The sequence below is a fragment of the Neodiprion fabricii genome, chromosome 4, assembly GCF_021155785.1.
Source record: "Neodiprion fabricii isolate iyNeoFabr1 chromosome 4, iyNeoFabr1.1, whole genome shotgun sequence".
Classification (NCBI taxonomy): Eukaryota; Metazoa; Arthropoda; class Insecta; order Hymenoptera; family Diprionidae; genus Neodiprion; species Neodiprion fabricii.
Window position 1 is genome coordinate 6,908,150 of NC_060242.1, and position 20,768 is coordinate 6,928,917.

Consider the following 20,768-nt stretch of genomic DNA (forward strand, 5'->3'; position numbering starts at 1 on the left):
ATTTGCTTTTGATTGATGATCATGCACAATTCTGGACATTGAGTCAAATTCGCTACATACGACACTGAGAGTAATTTCGTTTTGTTAGGATTTTGTACTAGAAAATTATGATAAAATAAGTATCGCTACAGTTTCAATGTTTAAATATTGTTGCATTCATAAAAAATGTGGTTAAAGTAGCTATTTGGTATGATTGTAGTTCTAAGAACTATATTTTCTCGATATTTTATTAATAATTTGTTTGTTCGGTTCAATACTTTTTTCCAATTGAATTATTTGGTTGTAAAATCACTGCGTTGTTGGAATAAAATGAAATAATCGCAACAGTCACAAGAAAGTGTAGCGCGAGTGATTATATCCAAGAAGAATATCAACATTTGAGGAAGATTTACCACTTATGGTAACTTCATTCATCATTTGTGGAAACTTTCATAAGATTCTGTATTCAATTGGTGTGGTTTTTGATCTATTTAAATTTTCAATTCATAACTAAAACTCGGGGTCGAGAAATTTTTAGTGAATGATTGCCAACACTTTACACACTTTGTTTGAAAATTGATCATTATTACTAAAGTCAAAGCACGAGCTTTGAACAATTTTCGGTCACAAACTTCGATTAGGCGTAATTAATGTGGCCAGAAACGGATTAAACGATAATCGTGATACATTTTCTGCATGTTGACAGGTGAAAATTTCATCTCGGTTTAGCCTACTTCAAAAATCTTAATTTTCGATTACGATAAGAAACGAACGTAATTAATGACTCTACTAAAGTCACGTGAACTTAAAATTCCTCCAAGTACAAGCCTGCAAAATTAAAGGACCAACTGCACTCACCGGCAAAGCATCCCTTGGCCGAACGGGCCTTGTTGTTGAGCACAGGGTTGATGGAGAGCAGACTGCAGGGGCTGAAGCGGTTGTTGTTCCGTTTGTCGCCACTGGTCGCCCTGGCGAACATGATGAAGTTGCCGTCTTCACCCCCGGGCGAGCACTCGTCCGGATCGTGCTGCAGAAAGGTCGGTCGGAAATGTTGGCAACGTTACGTGGAAGGCGGCGGGCGTATTATAGAGGCCGATTTTCGTAGGGTAGGTGAAGGGAAAGGGCAGAGGGATGATGTTCGGGGCGAGCGCGGCTCACGTGAAGGACTGGCAACAGCTGTTACGCCTCAACTCCGGTGACGTACGACTGTATGGGTTTTCGATTCCACTTCCAATATGTTATTGCGCTTTCGGTCTCCCACCCAGTTTCACCCCAGGCCACCCCAGACGACGTGACCCACCCCCAGTTACACGCTAAGGTTGCACAAATTTTAAAGGTGGCGCATGCCTTCCGATTCGGTTATATCGACACAAGTTTTACTTACAAGGAAAGTAACCGAGGTGTACTTACTTCGACGATTATCTTTATTCTGTGATACGTTGTGGTACGTAAAGAATAAAATTAGAAACGTTTTCACGCCTAAAGCTCTGCGATAGTTTATCGCGCGGTAAGCTCGAAAAAATCCCACTTCTGACACCAGTTTAACGAACTTGTCCTACAGAATAAAATTACGGGGCTCGTTGAACGGAAAGAAATGATCAATAAGGCACAAGTGAATTCAGAGATACGTGTTTGTAGATAGAAGTCAGAAACAAGAATGTTTTTACAATAATATCGACTCGCGCAGCAATCTTATTCAATTTCGTAACACATGAAAGCTTTTGTGTGTCTTTTAGCTGTGACGACTACTAGATCGGAAAGGTGGGGCAAGACGGGTTACTTCACCCTTTGTAACAGTATGTTTGATCACATGATTATTTTTAGGTTGTTTAGTGGATTAAAATAACCGCCTGAAAAACAGTGCGCACATTATCGTCTGTTGATAGTGAATATTTAATTGGCTCCTACGGAAAATTTCATGTCATTATCGGGAGATCTTAATAAATTCAGTGGTGGAGGTAGAGTTTCGGGGCTATTTTTGCCACTTGAACGACTGAATTAGCATGAAAAAATACGTTTCCAATATTTTTTTTATATACGGCAATACATTACACACAGTGTGATGAAAATCGATAAGATTCACCTCGGGTGAGTTTTCTTCGTGAGTTCAAAACCCTGTATGCTGGAAATTGGGGTGTTTTTGAAAACTGTGTGTTGACCGATCCACCAACTTTCGGACAGCCTTTCATGATCTAAATTTTGATCCGGTTAGAAATTAGGCATGTTTATTGTATGATGAGATTCGAAAATCGTACCATTCTTAAGCAGTTATGCATTGTTGTTTGTCAATAAATTTTTACGCCAAAAAGCTGGCCAAAAGTTGGTGGGTCGGCCGAAATACTTCTTATCTAGATTTTCACTCTGCATACAACCGATTTCGCATTATTGGGGAATATTCAGAATGTACAAAACATAAGTTTTGATACCGGAAGTTCGATCAAGTCGATTGGAAGCGAATGAAATCGGCAAAATGGCAAAATTTTTAGTGAAGTTTATAACGAAGAATTTACAGTATCAGGATAAAAGTAAACATTTGGTTTTAGCTGATCCATACCTTCGACGTTTTCGCCAAATTTTTTAACTCCGACAACAATTTAAGACCGCTTGTGAAATGTTGTTTGAAATACCGGAATACCTCGTTCAACATTCTGATTTAATTCCGCAGCCAATGCGAGTGCCGAATAAAATGACACCCACCGCTGAAAAAACTCACTCTATTTTCTCTTTCGGTTTTTTCCTTTTTAGTGAGATTAACGCGAGCCTCTCTATTTCATTGATATTCCACAGACTATGTCGAGGCAACGGCCAACTTCCCTGATGATTAGCGCTCAAGTTTGGCGCCAGGGGATCGCGAATTTTGCCCGAATCGCGAACCCGAGGGAATGAGGGAAATCCTGCTTCTAGGTATATGTACGGCCTGTGTATAGCTATAACCACGTAACAACAACTTACCGGCGATCCAAAGTTGTGACCGATTTCATGGGCCAGGGTGACGTGCGATACCGCAGGTGGAACGTGCTTTCCGTAATTCAGCAGCGTTATTATTCCTGTGTTCAACGACTTCATGCTTCCTCTGTAATGCTGGAATCAGATATTTTCCCAAATTATCTTACTTTCAGACTTTCCGCGAGTCTTTTGCTACCCAAAAAGCTTATCATTCCGTTTGAGTCTAATAATATGTATATTCATCTGTGGCGGGTGACAAGCTTTTATCCATTGAAAATGAAATGTAAATAAAATTATTTCGGTGAATAGAAAACACACGAGTTGGAAAATGATTGTTCACGATTAGTTTCTTTTTACATACAAATGAATCGTTGTGACTTTGTAAGATTAGAAAACGTCACGACAGATATGATTCTTAAATTTTTTCGAAGCTTTACAAAAATTTAGTTCTTAGTTAGAACAAACATGGACATGACTAAGCAATATGGCGTCGAGATCTGGTTTGTTAACCGATAGATTTAGGTCAATTACGCGAACAGGAAAGTACAGATAACTTCATGCAAGCTGTGAGTCCTTAGTTTTCTCGGAAGTAATCAATGCACTGTAAAAAATACGACGAAAGATGTAATTTAAAATGATATACAGCTCAATCGGAGTAATTCATATTCTTGCCACCAGACGTCACAGAGCCACATTATCATTCCCAATAACAAGTTCGGTCTCTTTCGCCACTAGGTATGCAATCAGGTATCGACGAAACTTTAACACATCGTTGTCCGAATTGAAGAATCGATGCGACAACACGGAGACGGGAAGATTATTCCGTAATGTCTGTAACTCTGACGGGTTTGAATAATTTTTAGTCCTTTATCCGGCTGGCAGACGTTGTCTGCCAGACGGTATTTAGCATAATATCAGGGCGAGTAGTCGACCCGTAGTGCATGGAACTCCTCCTATCCTACGGCGAGTAAGTATACCCTTGGAGTTTCAGTCCTGCATTCAGCTGTGGACCATGCAACTCAGTTTCAAGAATATTTCACCGCTCTATAACCCCGCGCAATTTCCGGTACGGGCTTACGGCCAAGGATGGTGAGGCAAAAGAGCAGACATACCCCGTTCTTCTCGCAAACGCCTCCGGCGTTCTTCAAATCGCCTGTCCAGGCCAGACCCAACGTTCCTTTTTCGAAATCCCGATAGGTGAACATGTAGGACAGGCAAAATGCGTCGTAGTCCTCCTCTGGAAGAAATTATTGCAATTACGTCCACGGAGTACAAAAGAAATGCACTTGTATAGAAAAATGGAGTGACGGAGGCGAAGAAATTTTTTGTCATTGTATATTACTATGATAATAGTACTTTATGCAACGAGTGACAAAAATCAGAGAATAGTCACCATTTCCTCGTTTCATCACTAATTGCATACAATTTTTTTTTATCACGAATGCGTCGAAAACGAATTTTAATGACCGTAACACTTGCATGAAATGGCCTGCAACGTCAGTTGTGTATCGGACCAAGCCTCGTTCGGTTTGCTTCGAGTGCGCATGCGTAGCGGTGCGCTATGTTTTCTACTGCGCGTGCGCAGGGACGCACAACATTCTATACGACGAAGCGCGCGTGCGGAGCAGTGCACGGTGTTTTATATGATTCGGACTACGCAACGCCGCTGCATACTGCCATTTCAGGCACATGTTACAGGCGTCGAAAATTGCGTTTATGACGCGTGTATGATAAAAAAAAATTATTCACTACCAACATAGATTTAATTGAATTCGAAGATAATTTTTATTTCGTAATAATCCAATTTAATTTCGATAATAAAACATGCGTTTGTGAGAATATCAATTAATGCAGTTACTTAAAAATGATGTCCATGTGTTTAAAAAATTGCATCAAGATGCTGCAGCTCGATTTTCTGCCACTTTTCTCACTGTTGGATGAACGATGCTGGCAAGTTGGATACAGCGGGAAAATTACTTTCGATAATAAATAAGCCACTCTTCAATGGCAAAGTATGAAAGACGGTGCGAAACCCGTCAATGTCAAGTGACAGCTGAGCTATTAATAAAGACGGCCTTTGACAAAGTTCCATTCTACGTCGCCGCGCGCTTAATAAACTTTTATCATCAATCATACTTTTGAACGTATATACATATATACGTATACACATATGTACATAAATACGTATATATCCATGTATACACAACCAATCCAAGCGTGTTCTCAATACACGGGCGCATTTCATCTTCACGCACACACATACACGGATATCTGGTGTCAGATTAGAAGATTATTAGACGAAAGTTACACGTGGAAGCTGGCGAGAGAGAAAGAGAGAGAGAGAGAGAGAGAGAAATCGATCGAAGATCGCGTGTCAATGGTTGTAGGAACAATCAGCGGTCTGAGAAACTTCCCGCCGCCCTTAGGATATAATAATGAGGTTATTTTTCCTTCCGATCCAATCAGGGCCTAGAGGGTGCGTATCGAAGCATTTGATCTGCTTTGAAACGTGATGATTGAATCGAGAGAGGCTTTCGCAAGCGGCGAAGATGTGGCGTCGGAATCGAAAGACTGGAGTCGACTGCTTAATCCGATTGGACTATAATTATTTCCGCGAAAATGGTGCACAGAGTTTCCTAACCGTCGCACCGATAATTCAATCAGGGGCCGTGTTTACGAGAGAAGAGATACGCGCATCTAGGCAAGTAGTTATACGTAAACGAGTGTATATACCCCACATAGGGTGTCAAAAATTTAGGGGGTTGGAAAAACGTGGATTGTGTTATTACGTATACAACGAAAAATGAATTAAAATTGAAATTACTGTTTTCAGGGGGTCGTACACGATGCTTTAATACTCCTCGGCTCCGAGATGCGCGACGCTGAATCGGTAAAACAGCTGTTTTATTTGTTTTAAATGATCCACCCTCCGTAAATACAATTTTCATGTTCTTTTGTTTTTCTCACTTTTACTTTTGCGCAAATTTATTTTTCAATATACCCTGCAGGCGAGGCGAAATTGGGAGGAAAAAATTATCCTCGCACGAATTCACCCCTCGTGTGTTTCTGTACGACGTCTTTAAAGGCCGCTTTTTATTTCCTACGCTCGCACATACCTTTATATATATGTATGTATTCGTTTACGTATACACGTATGGAAGAGTGGAAAATAGCGGTTATATAGGTACGTGGTGTTGAAATACTGAAATTAAAATATACCTACGCGTGGCTCGCCGACCATTCTCGTTTTTGATTTATTTCATACGCTATCTATTCCAGTTATATCAAACCGATGGGAAATACGATGAAAACAACGTTATTCGTATTATTTTCTGAAATATTATACCGCTCTCAATGACGTTGAGATTAAAATTTATAAAGGATTTTGAAAAATCAAATTGGAACGCAAAAATATAACGAAAGCTAACGAGCTCAAAAATTCGTGCACGTGTGTGTCGTTTTACAGTACATATATATATAAAATTGTGAACAAAGTGCCAAACCTGTAATGAATTCTTTCTCAATCAGAAAGCTCAAATCATGAAACTCGTTGTTATTCATCCGTTAAATGAATGAATGATTAGTTGATCCACAGATTGATTCCTGATTCTTTTGAAACAAATCTATAATCTTACGAATATTCCTACTGTATAAATATTCATGCAATTTTTTATAAAATTTTACACGTTATTACGTTATAAAAGATCCGAAATTGAACAAATATATTTAAAGTCTGTTTTGAGTGAAATGTATGATGGCTACCCTAAAATTTCAAAGTGTAATACATAACAGCATAAAGTTATTTTTCACGAATTTTGCCCTTTTGAAACTTTGAGCGTAGGATTTCGGACCATTCGAAACTTCGATATTTCGTCGAAGTTTGATTTATTTACTTTAAGTTTCACCACCAAAAAATTCAGATTTCGGCGCTTTCGTAACTTATCCGATTCGGAATTTCAACTCCGCCCCATTTTTTCCGGTTACATCGGAGAAATTCAGGGCTTGATTATATGTATATGTATACCTATAGGGGGGTTCGTCTTGTATTCTGCAGGGTTGTATTCAAGTTGTTCTCCGCGGGGCGTTCAATGTAACGGATAAATGGCCCTCCCTCCAGGTCATTACCTAGAGCTTTGCCTACTAAAACGTTTCCCTCAACTGTTGTAAACACTAATTACACCGTCGAATGATTCGTTTAAGGCGCCTCACGGTTTCATTTGACAAGTACCTACTCTGCAGGCGCTGCGATACCTTATCCCCCACTATTCTCACCCTGGTGATAACGACGCTTACATTGTACACCAAAGCCAAAGCCTTTCCTGCTGTTTCCACTTTTCAAGGGAATACTCATTCGCTGGTTGATCGAACGATGTCTTGTTTTTGATTTGTACTTTTGGTTTGACGTGACAACCGATTTGACAATTCGTATCTATAATTCGTGAGTGCAAATTTGGACTATTTTCTTTTTCTTTTTCTACTTTTTTTTTTTTTTTTAACTTTTCGTTTACCTGCATGATTAAAATTTCAGCGGCGAATATGCGAATATCAATTATGGGACACAAGAAATTTGATTTTGAATTTGACTTCAAGGTGAATGCAATACAGCTGAAATTTATTCTTTGAAATTCGTAGACTCGTTTCTGTCTATTCTCTACCTTCACGGTTATGTTATGCAGTATTCAGAACGAAATGTGTTAAATTGTTTAACGAAATAGAAGAAGAAACTTCTCAAAGCTGTTGAATTCTTCATAAACATCCGAATCATGATGATGGTGACGTGAGAAAATTTGAAAACAATCAGGGAGGTAAGAGCTTGGCTGATTGAGTCAAAATGTTATCTGAAGCACGCATATTGGTTTGATGGTACAAAACATGACGTATTCAATAATCAAACTTGTAAACTGTAAGATTAGTCCGGAAGGTCAAAAGTCATCAGGTCAAGGACCTGGACAGCCAGAACTATGAAGCGCTTGTCCTGGAAGTCGCGTTTCATCAGGAAGCGGACCCGGAGCGCAGGATCTAGGAGGTAGAGAACCCGGTAATCGAAATAATCTTGTTTCGGACAAGATGAACCAGCTGATCAGAGTGAAATCAGACAAATTTTTCCAGGTTTTTGAACGTTCCAGTTCAATTTGAAATGAAGTAAACTTTCGTTGATAATTCCTATATTTTCTACTTTTGCATTTCCAAACGGATTGTTATGGCTTAAAAAATGAAAAATGATCAACGTTTAATGCGCGAAAATCTCGTAATAAAATAATTAAAAAAGTGTCGACTTATGGCCGAGCAGCCTGCTTGACATGAGCTTGAAAACTGTGTTAAACGAATGGCAACACAACACGTAAGGAATGTAAAGAATGTAAGATGAAAAAAAAAATTCTAAACTAAAATCTAAATGCATCGATTCCTTCCGAAATGGACACATTTACTTGTATAAATCGGAGGGTAAAATTCTTTCCGGGTTAACCGCGCCCGCTTAAGGTTCTCAGGGGGGTAGAAGCCATGAGGGGATGAAAAGCTGGCTTATTATTCATTTTTGACGAGCTTTACCCGGCTCGGCGTAACGGTGAACTGCCCGGTGTTAAAACGGCGATAAGAATGCCGGGCGGGGTTTTTGGGGGGTTGCAGCGGCGATGAGATGGAGCCGCGTAATCTGGAAGCTACGAACTATCCCGACCCAATTTACCCGAACCAAGCCAAACCAAACGAAACGAAACGAAACGTAAACGCGAACGGTAAACTATTATCATTGTCGGTGGTGTTGTTCGCTTATCGGGAGGCGCGCCCAAACCATTGTGGCGTTTCTGGTCGATCGGACGAAGCAATGAACCGGGGTATTATGGTTCGCTTCGCGCGGGTAACGCGGCTCGGCTTCAACTGGAGATTCTCATGGAGCCAGCGTAGCCGCCCAGAGAATGCCGGACCTGGTCCTGAGCAAATCGGAATCGGCCTGATATCTCGGGCTGACTCGCAAGGAACACGCCAGTTTGATGTCCTCTCTCCGATTTCGTTTCCTCCTCACGTATGTTGTAGAGCATTAAAAATTGAAAGACACGTACTTTATATTTTATTGGAGGAAAAACGGTTTAAAGGGGGTGAAAACGACCCCCGAATATGGGCGCTCAGCGAGTCGGTTTTTTTAAAGCGCTTGATGTATTTGAATGGACCTAACGCTGAAATGTTTCTATTAATGAATAAAACGTTGGATTCATTCGATTACATCAAGCGCTTCTGTCTGATACCGAGGATCCACACCGTTGGATGTCCATCTTTGCGAGTCGTTTTCACCGGTTTGAACCGTTTTTTCGCTGATAAAGAAATATACATGTCGTTTAGTTTTAAACACGCTCTTCAACATGCGCGAATTGCAACGAAATCGGAGTGGGGACATTAAACTGATGTTCCTTGTAAGATTCGAACCCCCGCAGTAAATGCATTGCGACTTATGCATGTATGGGGTCCATGTGTAGTGATCGGATTGAAAATGGGTTGAAACAAGAGTGTGACAAAACAGAGCTTTAAATGGTGTCGTTGAAGCTGATCTATTTACATTGGAATGAATATTAAAGTTAATTTGATCCAGGAGAAAATGTTAGAACACTGAAATTAGACTTCAAAAATCTTTACGTCTTAACTACGTGATAGGAATCTGATTGTTTTACTATTTTTTCACTGGAACTGATTTTATTAGTAAATGATTTATTAACAGTAACTTGTTTTTTGTTCAGTGACTAGTGTAACATGTGAAAATTACTACAACAGTACGTATCGGTTTTATTTTTTTCCAACCGAAGAACTCGAGAAAGAATCCGTATCAGAAATTTTTTTAGGAACTTCATTTAGGAAGATAATCAGTTATTTTTCAATAGAATCAGACGAAGTGTACGGCTTTTCTGGTGAAAAAATAGTGAAATAATGTGATTCTTCTGAAGTTCTCGATAACAAGTTATTTACAATTCACGTGTAAGGTAGAAACTTTTTTTTCTGCATCACAGAGACTTTCATGAATCAGATTCAACTTAATCAGCTTTAGTTGCCTTGACTAATTTTCGTTTTTAATTCGACATATTTCAACTACCCTTTTCTGTATTTTCACTAGAAAAAAGATTGTTATTCTAATCAACCGGAAACAAAAACTCGCGTTTTCGCTACGCACGTGATTCATTTTTTTTCCCGATGATATCTTGAGAACGAGTAACCGTATTTCAATGATTTTCGTCTCAATTGACGCGGCTTCTCCAAACTGAGAACCGATTAGATCTTAGCTTCAATCGGTTCGGTACTTTTCGAATTATTCAATTAACAAAATTTGAAAAAAATAAAATAGCGATCATGATATCTTGATAATGAATGAACGAAGTTTTATAAAAATTGTTACCACCGGATTTTTATGGTCGATGGTCAAGAATCTAAGGCTAGATGAGAAAAAAACTGTACCTTATAGCTACGGGTCAAATATAATAGTCAAAAGTTCGAAACTCCTGTGATTTTTGTGTATTAAAGCCCTTAACGTTCTTTAGTCATTGTCACGAATTTAACATAGTGCTTCCGCAATTCAAACAAGATAACGACGTTGTTGTTGTTGTTGTTGTTGTTGTTGTTGTTGTTGTTGTTGTTGTTGTTGTTGTTGGTGTTGGTGTTGGTGTTATTGTTGGTGTTGGTTGTTGTTGGTGTTGTTGTTGGCGTTGGTGTCGGTGTCGGTGTCGGTGTCGGTGTCGGTGTCGGTGTCGGTGTCGGTGTCGGTGTCGGTGTCGGTATGGTGTCGGTGTTGGTGTTGGTGTTGTAGACTTGAGAGCAAGTTTGAAAACGGGAAGTTCAAAGACTGGCTTACGGTTAACCCAAACCCGGTCGTTTGGCCTGCAGACTATACGTCCCGTGTATCCTTAAGCCTGGGTTCAATCCTCGGATGTGTCGCGGGCTTGTTTCGCACTGATTTCCGGTGTCTGTAAGCACAGAGCTTTCTTCGGGTCCGACAGCTCGGGGTATAGCAGCTATTCTGCTTTCTATGCAGATTTGGGAAAGACACCGCTGGGATCGCGTATCCTCCTCTATTCGAATATTGTATGCGCGCGGTATAGTGTCTAGTATAGCCTAGGATTTTCGGAACGCTTGATATGCTCCTGGGCCCTGGGGAAATGAATTTTCAACATCGCCCCGGCCGCTCGTCGATTCCCTGCCAACGTTAAGACCCACGTTCTTAATCAACTCGCTACCCCGTTAATGAAATAATTTTCAATTCACGTCGTTGTTCTGGCACGAAATCTTCTTTGGTGCCTGACAGTTTAATTCTTTCCTTCGTTGTCGTATCCGAGCAATTCTCATATTTTCATTACCGGATTTGTATCGAAGTAGTTTCGAACAGTCAACGTCAATTTGCAAATATCAGTTAGTTAGTTAGTTATTTCATTTTTGTTAATCTATAAGACGTCCATATTCTGATATGTTTAAGTTTGCTTCGTTGGTAATTGTCGTCACTTTTCTCACGCATAAAATAATAGTTCAATCAAACAATTTTATACACTCAATTTCGATCGGTGAGATTCATTCGAATTTACGCGACGTCGAGAAGTGTCAGAATAATTATATTTGCAACCTGTTATTCATCACGGAAAGACGACGTTGGATTGATTATCATCGAATTCTTATCAAATTTTGCCAGTGAAAACATGATCAACATTATTTACGTACAATTATGAAAAGACAGCATTTCGGTTATTGCGAAAGGAAATCGCATTGAATTATAAACTCCGAATATCACGTCCTTAATAAGTAACTTGAATAGAAAGTATGAGGAAAAATAAAAAAAAAAAAACAAAAACACTTTGCAAATATTTAGACCAATTACTTATACGATTGAATGACTCTCTGATGCGAATAATCGATTACATTGCATTAAAAAAGGTTCGTGGATTGAAACTTGGTTTGATTTTCTCGTGTAACCTGAATCAATTGCAGCTTCTTTTGTCGATGTTTTACTCTGTGAGTTTTCCCATTTACGATGGAAAATAACGGACTGATGAAAGCTTGCACGAACCGATAGGAGCGAAAATAATTGTACCATTTGAAAGCACTCAACTCTTCGGTTCCCTCCACTGTTTAACCGAACAAAAGCAACCTTCGTGTAATATTCGAAGCACGAATCGATACGCAGACTAGTGTATAGATGCCTTGGTGTTCGTGTATAATATTGACAGCACTTCGAGATACGAGTAGATACGTTACGCGTAATGCTTCCAATATTTGAGGACGTTGGTTGTTTAAAAATCGATACTTTTTGTTAGTTTTATTCCAACATATGATATCGAATTGTGATATTTGTCGGCTACGAACATCTATTCAAAAATACAAACATTGAAAATACTGTATTAATAAACAATAGTTCCGATTTATCAATGCTTTTTTCGAAATTCTTTCAAAATGGTTGAATATCTAGTTTTGTTTTGTTCTATTTCAGATCGACAGATTATTTTCTACAGCGTAACTGAAACGGATTTTTTTTTATCCATGTTTCGATCGTTGAATATTTAATTTTACAACGTTACAGCGATATTGATTACGATCAACAAGTGGTAATATTAAATTGAGGATTGAAAAGTAAAAGAAAATCTGGTGCAACGATTCTGTAGAAAATAGTCTTTTGTAATATAGGGGGAATTCCAGGCGAATCCAACGAACGTCTGATTCTCAAAATTTTTTATCATGTTCAAATTTTTTTCTGCTATTGTCCCAACTCTGAAACAGTACCCTGAATTTTGCCAGATTTTTCATTCAACTGGTTAATTATTTATAAATATTGAGAGGTATTTTGAAAGAGAGCTTTTTAAAATTCTCAAAAACTTTATTTTCTTTTACAAATATTACATATTCCAAGAAATGATGATATCTTTCTAGCACTTTCAATTTTTCTGATCAACTAAGACATTGTTTAAACGGTCTGAAAATTCCTGAAAAATTCTTAAAACTTCTATCTTTCAATACAACACTTCAAGACTGGTTTCATGGAATATGGAATGGTCTGGAATTCCTCATAGGTATACACCTAATCTATACTTCTGGAAATACCTCATCAATCTATTAGTTGACTGTAGTTAACGGAGTGAAAAGTGAAGAATGCAGTTCGTTTTTAGTTCGAGACTCGACCATACTTCTCTTCGTCCAAACTATCAAATATCCGAAGCCTTGTGATTCGAGATTGGAAAAGTAAGACGTACCATGAATTCAAAGAAGTAACCGCATATGATTAGAGAACGTGTGATAAAAACGTACATCAAATTTTCCTCCAGAGCTTTCACGCGGATTATCAGAGTTTTCCGATACATATCCGATGTTACCCCGAAAGTTGGAGAACGGGGGAAGCAAGAAAGGGTGAAAAGGAAATAGGAAGGAGGAAGTGGATGAGCTGCTTGTTAAATTCGCGAGGCGGGGGAACGTGCATGAAATTCAAAACGACGCGGGGTTAAAGAAAAGCTCGATACGATGCAGCCGATCGAGGAGGTTGGATCACATGTCGGGCCGTATGGGATCCATGCACGGGAGAATTCCAGGGTGCGAGGGATGATTTTTCCCTGTAATTTTACCCCGCTGCAGCTGGCAATTGCGAATCATGCGCAATCGCACGTATCGCTCAGGATTTTTATTATTAAAGTTTAAAATCGCGGATATTTGCGCCGCGGCTTCCGGGCTTTTATCGTGATCATGATACAGTTTTATTGATAAGCTCCGTGCTTCACGTCCGGCGATCGTTCTCGTTCATCGCGGTCGTTTTACTCTAGTGCTGTATAGTAGCTGTATGGTACGTATCGGAAAATTGACGTGAAATGTTTCGTGAAATACGATATACATTTTTGTGGAAATTTCTGCTTTCCTTTTTTACGGATCGTTGGAAACTTTTTATGGTGATGGCATATATCGCGATATGTACGATTGAAAACGATTAAGTAACTCGATTGTAAAACAAAAACAAAACGAAAAAGAAACTGTACACGTTATTAACAAGAAATTAATATGAATATCACGTTTTTTTTTTTTTAAATTGTACTTTCATATAGGAGCATACATTATTTTTCGAAATCGTTTGTATTGTGGTACTTCAGTCCATGTGTTTTGAGTTTTGAACAGATGACGAAAATTGGTGTTTAAATTTTTTGAAGATACAGTACGTACTAATACCGATATTGATATTCAAATTGCTGTCGTAAAACGGCGAGTATAAAAATCTCGAGAAATTGGACAAACTCTGTAAAATTTGAGAATCTCCAAAGTCAGTTATTTCAAATTTGGCGTCGAGTTTTCAAAACGCTATGAGTTACATTCAAGAAACACTAAAACTTATTTTAATAGTAACTACGAAAATCGTAATTCCTAGGTTTTTGGAGTAACTGATGTTGAGTTACGAATTGAACTTGCAGAATGCTGAAGAAAATTCAAGAATTAACTAAAACTCGTCGAATTGTACGAAGGTCGCTATTAATAAATTTTTGGACTAACTGATTTAGAATTTTCCAATCAAAGTTCGGAATTTAATTAAGAAAACAACAAAACGTTCTCATATATTGACCAAAAGGTCGCTGACTTTGAATTTGAACGTAGATTTCGCAAGTTTTGAATCGTCAGATAACGACACCGTAACCGATAGAAAACTAGGAATAAATCAATTACCGGAAATCGGGATTACGTGGTAGTTTAGAACGCCGCGAAGCATAAAGCCTGCTTTCCCCTATATGTATCTCATCTCCGAGGATTAGGCTCACGATGATCAACAATTTATAAGTGCGGATTATCCGCTTCGATAGGTTTCGTTTCACTTCTTCCAGCACGCGGCTTACGTGTCACATCCCACGTGCACGTCACGAGTTATAAATTTCCTCGTTAATCAACGCAACTGCCGGTATATACACTCGTGCATTTTATTACACGTATACGTAACTTATTTGTACATACATACACACACTCACACAGGCACGTATAAACTTGCAAGTAGTCGAAACGCGATACTTTTTCACTCTCCCTTTTAATTTGTTTTTTTTTTTTTACGTTTCATTACTTATCCGTTCATCGCAATTCATTTCATCGTGCTTCACTAATTATATATCTAACAAGAAACCTTAATTCACGTTGCAGTAAGTAATCAAATTGCAACAAAATTGGGCGTAAAAGATATCATCGAGATATTCGACGTAAATTTTAATGAAGCTGAACGTGAAAAAACGACCACTAATTTGCCAAGCTTGCACGAATTTTTTTGATTTAGAAACAAGACCGAAGTTAACGTCGACTTACAGTTTTTGCCAAGTATATTTTTATTCTGTATTTTAGAATATAAATTCCTACGATGATATTTTGGGTCCAATGAATAGGAACGAACTTCTTTTTTTTTCGCGAGTATCACGAATCTTTGAATTTCATGAATGATATCAAATAAATGATCGCAATTTTATTGGTTTATAGTTTATCACGTGACTTTCATTAATTCTCGACGTTAGCTCTGATTTCGAATGTTTTTCTAGAGTTCTAGGTAATTTTTAGTTACTTCGGGACTAGCTAGTCACAAGAAATCACTGAAAATTACCTGATGAACCAGAAATTAAAGAAATCACGCTGCATGATAGAAATCGAAGAATGCTAATGAATCGATAACAACTTGCATTTGCCTCAAAATTTACAAAAATTTTCACAACTTCTAACGCTTATCGAAATATTTTTTTTCGAGTCGCTGTCATTCGGTAAATTTTGATAGAAAAAAAATATACAATAAAAAAAAAAAAACTCCACAGCAAAATAGCAGCTCTCATACCGATCAATTATCTTTTTACAAATATCGTTTCATATAATATTTATGGCTACAATAGTGTAAACCATGAGGTCACCTTTTTTTTCGAAGACATTTTCAACCGTTGAAGAGAACGTAAAAAAAAAAAAAATATACGCTTACAAATTCATTTTCTTTTTCTTCGTGAGTGTTTTGCTTTTAAATTTTGAAAAATGCTACTGACTAGCGCAATTTAACGATTGTAAAAAAAGAATCGCAATAATCACACTGAGGAAAATTTCATTTGTTACAGTAACTAGAAAAATTCAGTAAGACAGGTATCGTTAAAAAAAACTGTTTGAATATTGCTGGAATTACGGAAAACGAGGTCCGCGTAACCATTTTGCGCTATCGTCGATCCTTTTTTGGTTATTGCAACGGAAAATCAATTTGTGAGGTTTACTCTACTTTTTTAGTCAAACAAGACTTTAACGTTAATTTATCGTTGCACAAGTATTAAATTTTCGCAACAGTTGCAAGAAAATATATTAACAGCGATCGTAACGAGAAAGAATAGCAACGGATACCAGACTTTCCGGTAACAGCTAGAAAACTAATTTTCATTTTCTACCTAGAACTATATTTTTCGATTGTGGCAAAAAATGAAAATAGTCGAGGACTGAGCGGTAACCGGAACTAAAAATTTCCATCACTGCAGCTATTTTGCGCCCCCGATAGCCCGGGACGATCCCTCAAAGAATAAATTGTTGACAACTCACCAGAGAAAAGCTCGAGGAATTCTTCGACCCCGTAAGTGCCGGTGAAGCGATAGGTTGGGTCTTGAAGGGCGTCGTGACCGTGTACTTTGACCCGTTTAATCATGAAGCTGATGTTGTCGGGCTGACCGTCCTGGTTGAAATCTGCAGAGTCATATAAAAGGCAATTAATTAATGCGGCGAACCGGCGATTAAGGTATTATACATAGAGGATAAACCCTGCGCCCTGTATGACTGCCCGCGGCGTTTCTAATTTGGAAAATAATTTATTGTCGCATCGCGAGGATTAATTTTAAAACCCGCAAACGATATCTGATCTGGAACGCAAACCGGAAGTGGGTATGTACCGCGGGGGCGAATCTAATGTCGCGCACGCGATAGATCGGATACACCGATGAATCGTTTCCGCAATCCTTCTCCATGCACATGCATCGTATGTACGACACGTACATGTGTTTACGAAAATACTCGTTCGCTTGCTTCGCGGTCGCTCTCCTTTTCTATTCCGATTTCATTAACAAAGTGTTTTATATCATTCGTGCTAATTACGCATTATACGCGAATAATAAAATACACGAGAAAATGACCCCTGTTGTTATATTTGAAATTAGAGAGTTTGTTTTTCTTTCTCCTTTTGCATCGGAGTAAAATTCGTTTCTTACGATAAACGTTTTCAAGTTAATTTTAATGTAGCAGGTAACAAAAAAAATTCTATTTCCTTGTACGTATGACTATTAATTAAAAACTCGACATAATTTTTTTCGGGACACGGATTTTATTTATTTATTTATTTTTTTCTTTTGACATATACGGTCAACCCGAAATTTCATCAATGAGGAAATTTCATGGGGAAAAACTTCTACTTCTCATTCGTGGGTAAAGTACAGTACCTATAAATTTTTTTTTCCCATCGTTATAAACGACATTTGCAACAGTTACGTGCAATTTCGAAATTAGCACGGGTGAAGACGTCGCATAGTCTGAAAATTTTTATCTCTTTAAAATTGTATAAATTTTTATCGTCAAAAGAGTAATTAAAACAAAGGACCGAATTATTTTCCTCCAAATTGCTTATGAAATATAATATATTTATTTAACCGATGAAAAATCAGCTGTCTTGTTTTAGATCAATTGTGTTTTTCAAATTGCAATTTTTGTAGGCGCATCTAAAGAAAAAAAAAAACATGTCGATGAAAAAGGTTCAATTTCACAAAATTTCTAAGCTTACCGCACCTTCGCATAACTCGGGCAAATATATATTCAATAACACGAAGCTGTATAAGTAAATCAATTCTATCATGGTTATAAATTTGATCAGTTCGCGTGCCGAGGAACAGTTTGCACCTTTGCATGCAATAAACCATCGATCGATGGAGAAAAATCGATCAGAAATAAAGGAAGGACCGAGTATAAAAAGAAGAAGAAAAAAAAAAAAAATAAGAAATAAAATAAAAAACTGAACCGAGAGAGAGCAGAAAAAAGTTTCCTGTAAATATTCAGATTAATTTGGTTTAGAACGAAGTAGACATATACGTTGGGTATACATATGTATATACGTATTACAGTGGAATCTTATCGTAAAATCAAATTACGGCTTAGACATTCGGCGTGGCTGCACGAGCTTGCGCTTCGTATATTTAACACATACGAGAATGAGCGAGCGAAGTTTAGAAATATACATACAAATACGTACAAGTACACACGTGTTGTACGTTTACGTGCATACGGAAGACGCGGGCTTGGCGTGTCTGGTGGCATTTAATCACGGCTTCTAACCATGCAAGATTCGAAAAAAAAAAATAAATAAACAAAGATAAAAATAAAAGAGGGAGGAGAATAAAAAAAAATAAATAAATAAAAAAAAAAAAGAAGGAAGGAAAGAAAAGAGAACGGAGAAAGAAGTATAAAAACGTTACGAAATCACGCAATCTTCGTGGGTGAGCCTTTGTCACTTTGGCGTCGATTAGGTGGATGTTACCTTCGGTTGGAAAAAACGATGAGGAAAATAATTAGAAAAAAAGATTACACTGAATAGCAGAGACTCGGCGGACGATAAATTACCGGTTTTGAGATACCGCGGCGCTCCCGATAATACGATAAAAAGGAAAGTAATTGCCATTATCGAGGGTTGATGAAAAACTGTAAGATATCTTCTCGCCCTTTGTTTTTTTTTTTTTCCTTTAGAGACGAGTGAAAAAAGTGACGGAATGAAACTGTGATAAAATCAAAGTTGACGAAAAGCGCGAGAGCGAAACTTATTGAGCTGAATTTTATAATATTCTCGTTTTAACAAGTATAACAATTTGTGCTTGTAAATTTCAATGAATGAAGTTCAATTGATGCAATAAGGAAAAATTCGTCGAGTGAAGATGATTTTTTTATCAATTTAAAATTTATTTACCAAACATGTAAATTCGTTTACGTTTACTACCAACCATCATGCCGTTTAAACAACATCAAAACTAAAAAGATTGTCACTTATTTCCCTGAAGATGATCGGCAGGGCCAAACCGAAACGTCGAATTTACATGTTTTGCAAATAAATTTTAAATTGATGAAAAATCATCTTCACTCGACGAATTTTTTCTTAATACAACACGACAAGGTCACGAATAATTTCCAAAGTTCAATTGATGGTGAAATAGAGAAATCACACTTGACACGAATGATTTTTGATAAGATTGATATTTTATCTCTAAATAAACTAACACAAGTTAATCGATTACAATTTATAAGAACGTCTAATTATTTCAATGATAAAGTGGAAAATCAAATTATTTCAGCAAATTTATCGAGGATTATTTATTTCTTTTTTATAGTAATTGCTAAAACGTCAAGCTGGATTTCGTCACCCGACGCGTGGCGGCGATTATCGATAAATCCAGTAATTCGAGTGCTTTCATAGTTTTCGCCCTACTCAAGGAACAAAGAAAAAAGAAAAAGTAAAACCGGTGGCTGACTACGGATGCTCCAGGCGAGGGATTAGGATTTTCTGGTTTACCTTAATCAGCTTTGCTTGGCAGCAACATTATAACTTGTCGTAATATCGCAGGCATTGAAACCGCGGCTTGCCTCTCTGGCGCAAATATGAGGTACAATGTACTTTATCCGTGTAGTAAACGGCGGAACTCAACAAATAGAGCTTCCGACTGCGCATGGGTGAGATTTGTCGAATTTTCATGCAGGCTAGCCACCTTAAACTTCAGCTATCAAACGCAGCTTATGGAGGTTATGTGGAGGACGCGATTATTTTTTTAGGTTAGAAGGATCTGAAATAGTCGATGTAGTCACGCGGGAAAGCTTGGAAAGCTTTTATCGTCGACTATCCGATGGTAAATTATGGCTACGAGTCATCGTGACGACATAATTTCAATTCACCACTCGACGCGGCAGAGTTTCGCATGTCACGCCTAGTTTCTAGTAAGTTGGCTGCCCTGCTTTGCAGACGAAAATATCGACGCGGTACAATGAGAAAAATTTCATTCGTTGTAGTAACTAGAAAAATTTAGCAAAACAGGTATCTTTAGTAAAAACTGTTTGAATGTTGTTGGAATTACGAAAAACGAGGTACGCCTAACCATTTTGCGCTATCGTCGATCCTTTTTCGGTTATTGCAACGCAAAATCAGTCAGTTTTTTAGTTAAACAAGGCTTCAACGTCAATTTATCGTTGCACGAGCATTAAAATTTTCGCAACAGTTGCAAGAAAATATAACAACACTGATCGTAATGAGAAAGAATAATAGCGGATACTAGAAAACTAATTTTCATTTTCTACCTGGAACTATATTTTTCGATTGTGATAAAAAATGAAAATAGTCAAAGACTGAGCGGTAACCGGAACTGAAAAATTTCTCTCATTGTACGATCTCACCGACCAATAGCGTCCAGTTATCACGCGCATGCGCAGTTGGTCGTTTAGCCTGATAAGTTTCATCGTTTCGTCTCGGTAAGCCTCAAAATTCCGGCGCACTATGCGGGATGAGTTGCCCGCCTTGATGCGACGCCGTCTATACGTCTACACGCACTCGTATAATCTACGGGAGGCACGCACCACTCGAGTCGAGACCTACCTCCACCCCTCGCCCAACTTTATGAGGGTTTCCTAAAAATACTAAATAATGCAGAAGCCCATAAGCTGAAGGATGAAAGGGACCGATGTGAAAAAAGAAACCAGACGAGTGCAGCTTAAGCCTCTAAAATGAGTATGGCCACGCCGATCTCTCTCGGCGATACATCCTTTCATAAAACCGCATGAGAAGTATCGAAGCACGTTTCTCTTTGTTTCCTTCTCAATCGGAAAGCTCGACTTGATGCGTA

At 38.1% G+C, this 20,768-nt stretch overlaps 1 protein-coding gene across 1 annotated transcript in view; it reads right to left on the minus strand.

The window, feature by feature from the left end:
- The window catches only part of LOC124179772 (disintegrin and metalloproteinase domain-containing protein 10-like), a 200,365-nt gene that overhangs the window by 16,642 nt on the left and 162,955 nt on the right, over positions 1-20,768 (minus strand). The window contains exons 8-11 of the mRNA XM_046564499.1: positions 16,453-16,593; positions 4,038-4,162; positions 2,932-3,060; positions 838-1,006 (exon numbers count right to left, since the gene is read on the minus strand). Coding sequence (XP_046420455.1) covers positions 838-1,006; positions 2,932-3,060; positions 4,038-4,162; positions 16,453-16,593 — 564 coding nt within the window. The remainder of the gene's footprint in view (positions 1-837; positions 1,007-2,931; positions 3,061-4,037; positions 4,163-16,452; positions 16,594-20,768) is intronic.